This window comes from Miscanthus floridulus, chromosome 9 (assembly GCF_019320115.1).
Source record: "Miscanthus floridulus cultivar M001 chromosome 9, ASM1932011v1, whole genome shotgun sequence".
In the NCBI taxonomy this organism is placed as follows: domain Eukaryota; kingdom Viridiplantae; phylum Streptophyta; class Magnoliopsida; order Poales; family Poaceae; genus Miscanthus; species Miscanthus floridulus.
In genome coordinates this window covers 49,287,435-49,295,584 of record NC_089588.1, presented here as the reverse complement: position 1 = coordinate 49,295,584, position 8,150 = coordinate 49,287,435, and the positions used below count along the sequence as shown (strand labels likewise).

Genomic DNA, 8,150 nt, shown 5'->3' with positions numbered 1-8,150 from the left:
TCCCACAATATTCCGCTGCAAATATGTCCAACAAATTTGCCAAAATTCTAACCCTTCGGTAGATACAACCATCAGTTAATTAATAAGTAATATCAACGACAAAGCTGGTCATTGTCCAGCAAAACTATAGTTTGTACACTGGATTGATTATTGTCTTTGTCTCCACTAAAAAATAATGCAGGATCTATTGAATTAGTGTCATAGGGCTTGTATTAGTGCTAGATGCAAACAGGGACAAATAATACATCACCCGTAGGTTCCCCGAAGCTGCACACCATTCATTCTTAATCTATTCTTTTTTAGTGTATTTTTATCACACATTTTTTTTATGCCTAACTCACTAATGGGAGTGGTTGAGATTATATTCAACTTGAATTTTAATTTTCTACCAATTTGTTTTTAGTAAAGAAACGCCTATTTTCTCCTGGATTATGTCACTTCTATGAATTTATTTGTTTCATCCTCTTGTATCTTCTTCCACTGTATAAAATAAACGTCCATTTTTTTCATTTGCTGTGGTACTTATCTTTTCTGTGGCGAAAGGTAGGATGTTTTTGAAGGGTAACATGCAAAGCAAGGTTCTTTAGGAATCAGTCCATTATTACTACGAAAAGTCTAACCAATTTCGCACATTGAGTTTCACATTAAAATCCAATGCGAAAAATAATAGGTCATCCATAGAGTCTCCATTGATTTTGAGCTTTTGACTAATAATAATAGTGGGTACGATTGTACTATATATATAGGTTCCTTTACAGTATCTGTAAAAAAGTTTTCGGCTGGCAACTGTTGAAGACAGAGGAGATATGTGTTGTCTTTTTAATTTTTTTTTCAAGCTTGAATTTGTTAGCTGGACACGGAACAATGATGAGGTTCTAAGTTCAGGCAATGGTGGAAACCAGGTTCTTGATTTTCTTACCATGTGGTTCAAGAGAAAGATGAAGATAATAAGGTTCCTAAATTTATGTGAGGAGATTAGTGGAATGTGGCTGGTTATAGAATTTGATGAAAATGTGGTGAGCTACTTGCTGGTGGCTACTGCGACCGACGACGAATTGAAGGAAGAAGCAAGGAAGCTGCCCGACTTACGGTACTTTGGGTTTGTCCATTGTCCTGCTACTCTTATCATTATCAGGCCGCCCGACGACGTCCCGTGTGAGCGCCACCATTCTGCTAGCTGACCAGTGAAATCAAGGAATGGCGGCTTCGACGTTGGTCATACACATAACTGCCTCCGATCCACATCCACACTCCAGGTCCAGGACATCAAGCATCGGGGGACCAGGGACAGGGAGGCTATAAATCCCCCGTGCCTTGTCTCTCTCACCGCCGGCTAGCATCTTCTTCGGTCTCTCCTGGTCTCCTAGTTAGTAGCTCGTCGAACACACATCAGCTCGATATGGAACAGCAGCATTACCCCTCCTACTGTTACCCTGCCACTGCCATCGACACGAACGACGACAGCGACATGCTACTGCAGCTTGAAGCCTTCCTCCTCGGCACCGATGCCGAGCCCGCGCCCGCCGCCGAGGTGGTGTCCTTCGACTGGTCGTCTTCCTCGTCGTCGCCTTCCGCCCCAACTTCCCCAGATGTGGGAGCGGTCACGAAAACAACCGCGAACACTGGCAACAATCAGCTTCGGGTCCCGGGTACGGATGCCTCCCGCCGCTGCAAGAAGCGGCAGGCCTTGATCGGGGTACGCAAGCGGCCGTGGGGCAAGTTCGCGGCCGAGATCCGCGACTCCACGCGCAAGGGCGCCCGCGTGTGGCTCGGCACCTTTGACACCCCCGAGGCCGCCGCGCTGGCCTACGACCAGGCCGCCTTCTCCGCGCGCGGCGCCGCCGCCGTCCTCAACTTCCCCGTCGAGCGCGTGATGGAGTCGCTCGGGGCGCTCCAGCTCCAGCCCCCCGGCACAGGAGGTGGTTCACCTGTCCTCGCGCTCAAGCGGCGGCACTCCAAGCGGACGCGAAGGCGCAAGGTCGTCGTCTCACCTGTCATCGACGTCAGCAATAGTACTACTACCAAGGCACGGTTGCAGCAGCCGGTGCTGCAGCAATGCTCCGACGCGTTCAGCTCCAGTATGGCTGTGGCTAGTGTGCAGCTGCAGCAGACGGTGGTGCCCAGCCAGTGCCACTGCGGCGTTGTCGAGCTGGAGGACGTTGGGGACGATTACATGCAGGAGCTCCTCCGGATATCATCCGAGTTGGATCTCTAAAATGCACCGATTAAACTTGTCTACAACCACACAAAAAATTATTCACTACGGTCATAAACTCTGCTAAATGCACCCAATAAAACTTTTGAAATGAAAAGACGAGATTCAATGTGTACATCCCTTTCTCTTGCTCGCTCATGTTCAACGGACCAAATCGGATCAGTCCTCATCACTCGTCCCACCTCACGCTCACCCAGCGCGCGACTCAGAAGTCAGAACCCCCTCGGCGGCCAGGGTTCGATTCCTCCTTCGCTCTTTTTTTCCGTCTCTTCAGCGCTCTTTTTTTCATCTTCTGTCCGGCGCGCCTCCCAGGTCCTCCTCTCCCCTACGCGCCGGGGCGGCGGCCAGGAGGGCGGGCGACGCCTCCTCTGCCCCCCAATCGACGCGCCTGCGGCGCCCTTCACCCCCGCCGCGCGTGGATCTCTCTCTCTTCCTCTAGCCTGAACCCTAGATCGAGGACGGGTACAACGTAGGAGGCGCGCCTAGACCGGAGACAAGGCAGGAGGCGCAGCCGGCTGCGCGGATTCCAGCCAGGGGCGCGGTCGGCGGAGCAGCATCCATCTAGGGGCCCGGCCAGCGCCGCCGCCTCCAGTCATGGGTCGAGCAGCCTCGCCGACTCCTCTCCCCACGCGCGACTCATCCTCTCCCCCATGCGGCGGGGCGAGACCAGATGGCGGCGGCTGGACAGCTGGGCGGCCTTGCGGCAGCTGGGACCGGGAAGCATGACGCCAACGACGGCTTCCAAGGCGACGCGAGCAGGGGCGAGGTAGGCGGCCACGAGGAGGAGGCAGGGCCGGCCGGCTCCGGGCGGAATGGCGTCGGTCGCGCGGTGCCCGCGAGCCTGGAGGGCCGTGCGCGTGCCGGTTGTTAGTCGTCCTGGCCGAGCTACGGACGGGCCACCAGTCGCGAGCGCCGCTGAGCCACCGTGCGCAGGCGCTGCCGGATCCGCAGTCGCAAGCACCGCTGTCCAGTCACGGGCGCCGCCAAGCAGGCACAGGCACCGCGGGCCCCCACATGCGGTAGAGCAAGGAGCTGTCGCTCCAAAGGTCACCCTTCTGCTTCTGTTTCAGTGAACTTTAGCTCGTGTAAATTTCGTCTATTCTGTGATTATGCTCCCAGCGTCTTCTGGTTTAGTCGTCTCAGCTATGAAGGATTGCGTATTTCTGAAATTGGCAATACAAGCAGGATGGAATTATTCCCTAATCTACGTTTTTCTGATTTCTGAAATTGGCAATACAAGCAGGATGGAATTGTTCCCTAAAAGTTAAAGCGATATCACCTTCTCTTTATATCATTCCATTCTATTTATCTTGATATCTTCAGTGGGTTGATGCATTAGTTGAAGTGAGGCCAAGCTTACTTTCAGGTGAAGCAGAGAAATTCTTTTTTGAGGACATATATCAGGTGCGATGGCAGTGAATGCTCGATTCCCTTTCCGACATAGCTGTTTTTTTTATTGTCAATATAAAATGTGGTATGCCTGCATTCTGCATTGGAACAAGATTCATTAACCATGTGATGTGCCACGAACTGTATCTATTCAGTGGATAATTTAGCATTAAACAACAACCTCTGTTGAATGGTTTTTTTTTTCTGTATGTACAATTTTACACAAAAAGGGATCGGATAATTTGGTTCTTTAGCTGTCTGCGGGAAAGCAATTCGTGCAGCCGTGTGATGATTCTCCCCGAGGGGAACAATGTGGACCACTTCTCAAGTTTTTTCTTAATTGCCAGATTGCTGGATCACATTGGGGTGGTGAAACATGGCATTCCTTCTTTCATGGTCCACAATCCAGTATGTGTCCAGAATATATTGCAACTGCAATAAGGGAAGTGATAGCCTACTCTTGCCTACTTCCTTTCTTTGGTAGTATGTAAGCAAAGGAGACTATTAAAAACGTTAGATTTTATATCGTTTCATTCTTCTAATTCTTTATTTTGACTAACTGATTGAGTCTATTTCTACATATTAGGTAATCGTTGATAGTGAAGAAGGCCCTTCAGCTGTATGATTTTGATTTCAAGGTTGTAACTTGTCACTACTTTAGCCTGTTTTGATTTTGGTTGTGGAAGAAGGCCGATGATATGTGCACACCAACCCTGCTGCCTCTTCCTGTACAGATGTGAGGTGAGAAATTTCTTTCAGCACCATGCAGATCCACTTGGTTCGCCTTTTTCTTTCCAAAATTTCACATGCTAATTTGTTCCTGCAGTAAACGAATCTCATAGAAAGATGAAGGCGTATACAAGAGGACAAGTATTATTGCTTTTCTTTTGTTCATGACACCAGGCTTAGTAGATTTCAGCCATGGCGGTGCACCGGCGCTTGTGGGCTCCACGGCCGAGTGGTTTGATGCAGGAGGCTGGTTCCACGGCAGAGTTCCCCAACGTCGCTGGCCTCCACGCTTTCTCTGGCTGTGAGATCCACTCTCTACCTCCCTCTCTACGTTGGGTCTAGCATTTCACCCAATTTGAGCAGGTAGCAATTGCAGGCAGTCATGTTTAAATTAATCGTGTTTTGCTTTTGCGTGCAATGTAGGTGTTCGATGATATTCCACTGAGAAGAGGAGTTCCAGTCCTATCTACATCTTGGAGGTATGTGATTTAGAATTGGGTCAGATGCTTGCCTGCAGTTGATTTTTGTGTAGGTAAGTAGAAATTCAGACCCAAATGTTTCTGCCTTGCTATATGTGGTATCTTTTTTTGGTATATGTTTTTCATCTGTTGATTAAACCTGGAGCAGTTCGATTGTGATATCCACTAAAGCAAACTCTTCATGATTCAAATTAAGAATTACCTGTCGATAATTTTTAAGGAATACTGTTCATGACTCTGTATGCAGTTTTATTCAAAGATGGAAAATTCAAAGTTATATTTTTTAAGACTTACCTTGAATTTGGAAAATTCAAAGTTAGATGTAATTTTTTTCTATCATGTTTAAGCAGGCACTGTCTACTACAATTGCTGTTGTCGAAGGGGTAACATGCTGTCTAATCTGTTTAGTGGTATTTTTTCTCTGATAAAAACGAATTGGATGCAAATGGGACTCATGTTACTTACTGCAGGGAGATAGGATGCTGTGGAGAGCACCATGAATGCTTACAAAGCTGCTAAGGTTTGATCTTTGTGTACATGTTGATAGGTTCACCGCGCTTATCTTGTTAATTGTGATTCATTATTGTTGATTTTTTGTTTGTAGGATATTGCTCTTGCTGATCTGGCTCCAACCCACCTGATCAGGCTTGGGCCGGCCCTCAACTTCTCAGTGTTCTACTATGAGATCCTGAACTCCCCTGATCGTGCTTGCAACCTTGCAAAACAGGTTTGCTGCTTCTTCCTCGATCTCCCTTTGTGATTTATTTTCTGTTTGAGACATGATGTGTCCTAGATTGTATAGCTCGACAACTGGCTGAGTGCATAGGCTGCTTCTGGCTGCATCTACTTATGTAGGGTTTGATTTGTTAAATAAAAGAATAGTGCAGAGGAAATATTTCACTTGTAGCTGATGATATATGATGCCATGGAGTCATAAATTTGAGAGAAGCTCTAAATGGTGACACTATGGATCTGAGAGAAGCTCTAAATTTGAGAGAAGCTCAAAAAAATGTATGGTTCTCAATTTGAACTTTGGGTGCTACATAAGGAAGAGCAAATTTTTTTTATGCTAGATGTTGGACCTGTTTTAGAAGGATTGTATCGTGCTGTTACACTAAGTATCTTTAATATGCCTTTCTTACTATTACGACATGTCTCTCTTGTTGTTTCGTGATGGACCAGGTCTGTGTTCAGGTTGGAGTAGGGTTAATGGTCCTTCAACAATTTGGGGGAGTGAATGCCATTTGCTTTTATGCCAGTGAAATATGTTTCAGCTGGTAATGTAGAATGACTTATTTCCTTAGCTCGCATAAACTTGTTTTGGCCCTGACAAGAGGTATTTTACAATGGATCACCCTCGAATACTATACTAATTACTAAGTTCTCATGCTACAAATCAGGTTTCTCATCAGTAAATATAGGAATGCTCGCTATGGTCAGCACCACACATGCATTGTTTTGTTCTTTTACTGAAAGTGGAGGCTGTTCTCTGCCGAGCAACTTGAGGTAGTCTTCACTGCAAGGTTGTCATTATCAAGTTTCATCAACAGTGGCAAGGCGCCTCAGTGACATCTTAACTGTCAGATTCGGAATCAGAGAAAGCGTAGAGCTGTTCATATGATTATAATGTGTATATATAAATTTTGGATTAGTGTGTATATATAAATTTCAAGTTTCATCAACAGTGCCAAGCCTGACTTTTTTTATTAATGTGTATATATAAAATTCAAGTTTTCATGTGTATCCTCGAAATGACGCCGTGGCGTTAGCATAGGCACTATACTAGTTATTATTAGTTGCCACTTGTCAGGTTAGGAAAAAACAAAAAGAGAAGCATGGCCATCGTCGCCATCATCGTCACAACGTACACCAGCAGTGTCAACTGCCAATCCAATGCCATAGCATCGCGATCAGCCAGCTGAACAATGTCGTAACCTTGGTAAAAAACTTGATTGAAACTAAGGCTTATTGGATGTAAGCAAATAATATGGAAATTTATGGTATAAAGGGTTTATTTGATCTCTTGTGATAATGATTAAACATACCCATAAGATCAGCCTTTATGACTTTCCAAAACACTTGTTAAAGTTTAGTATGGACCCATTTAGTCCTGATGCTTTATTGTGTTCTATACATATTGAAAGTGGCACCCTTAACCTCCGCTTCTATGTGGGTATAATTGTCCACACCGGAAACTTATTGAATGTCATCCACTCTATTCTCCTGCAAAGAAAATTTTGTTTATCTCACAATGGCCAATGAAATTTTGGTATTAAGAAGAAATGTGCTCTAGCCTTTAATAACTTAGCCTAGTCATGTAAAATCTTGCTATTCCCTTCTTATTGGAAAATATGTGTTTTCATATATGCTTACCACAAACCACGGGCAATAAGTTGGAATAGACATAATCTTTCGTATTAACGCCAATAGAATATTAGGTGATGGCGTAGGAGGTCGCCTGCTGGGTTCTAAGGTATCGAGCAAATGGTCAGCTTTGTTCACCGTGCTGTTGAACCACTAGCGGACAAAAATGATTAATGGAGGCGGGCGACGCAACCGCATTCAATTAAAGGCCTCGGTAAATCACAAACTACCGAGGCGGCACTGTTCGCCTAAACAGTCGTTTAGGTCGTTTATACATCGTTTAAATGCTACACGGTGGTACACCATCTCTATTTAATTGATTGCTTTGAATGTTTAAACACCCGTTTTGCCTAAATAATGGGCAAACGGCAGGTGACCGATTAGCATTTAGGATACCTTGATATGTGTTGACGGTAGTTAACATTCATCATTGTCGGTGCAGAAAGTGACCAACACGTAAATATATGTAGTTTTGTTGTACGTTGTGATCGAAGGTGGCCTTAGTACTCAATGACACAAGGTTTATACTGGTTCAGGCAACGTGCCCTACGTCCAGTTTGAGTCGGTCGGTGACTTTATTCCTGAGCTCAGGTGCTCAAAGTTTGCTGTGGGGTTACAAACGGAAGGGAGAAAGATGGGGAGTACAAGAGGTCTGGTCGGATTCTGGTCTGAAGGGTTGAGAGTGATGGGAGCTCCGCTATGTGCTAAGTGTTTGAACGTGTGCTCGAGGTTTGAACCTAGTGGTTCTGCTGTTGTGTCCTAGTGAACTTGATCGATCACTGTTGGGAGAGAGGCCATCCTCTTTTATAGATGAAGGGAACGGCCTTACAAGAGAGAGAGAGTACGCCTGCTACTAAGTCTTGTTGCCCACGCCATCGGGTATAAGTATGATGGTAGGCGCCCATAACACTGTTGTTGTTCAGGTGCATGTGGGAGGTTGCGTCGTCTTCTTCTAGTATGGCAGACGTCGGTGC

At 45.9% G+C, this 8,150-nt stretch overlaps 2 protein-coding genes across 13 annotated transcripts; both read left to right on the top strand.

Annotated features, from left to right (window-relative positions):
- The first annotated feature begins 1,346 nt into the window (after window positions 1–1,346).
- On the top strand, window positions 1,347–2,215 carry LOC136479846 (ethylene-responsive transcription factor ERF094-like). The gene has a single exon (XM_066477578.1). It carries the CDS (start codon window positions 1,400–1,402, stop codon window positions 2,213–2,215), a length of 816 nt encoding a protein of 271 aa, XP_066333675.1. The 5' UTR covers window positions 1,347–1,399.
- A 201-nt stretch (window positions 2,216–2,416) lies between these two features.
- Window positions 2,417–6,555, top strand: LOC136481890 (14-3-3-like protein). Of its 12 annotated transcripts, none has more exons than XR_010764897.1 (9): window positions 2,458–3,261; window positions 3,539–3,619; window positions 3,952–4,087; window positions 4,191–4,345; window positions 4,431–4,634; window positions 4,757–4,812; window positions 5,283–5,332; window positions 5,417–5,539; window positions 5,995–6,555. XR_010764897.1 is itself a non-coding variant. In XM_066479170.1 (9 exons), the coding sequence occupies exons 6-9, from the start codon at window positions 5,309–5,311 to the stop codon at window positions 6,283–6,285; spliced, it is 315 nt and encodes a 104-aa protein (XP_066335267.1). In that variant the 5' UTR covers window positions 2,458–3,619; window positions 3,952–4,345; window positions 4,431–4,634; window positions 4,757–4,812; window positions 5,163–5,195; window positions 5,283–5,308; the 3' UTR covers window positions 6,286–6,555. The 12 variants fall into 12 exon arrangements, 4 of the variants coding, with proteins under 4 accessions (XP_066335268.1, XP_066335267.1, XP_066335270.1 ...); XR_010764894.1 differs by having other exon boundaries at window positions 5,163–5,332; XR_010764893.1 differs by having other exon boundaries at window positions 4,757–5,332; window positions 5,995–6,089; window positions 6,213–6,555.
- The last annotated feature ends 1,595 nt before the right edge of the window (window positions 6,556–8,150 follow it).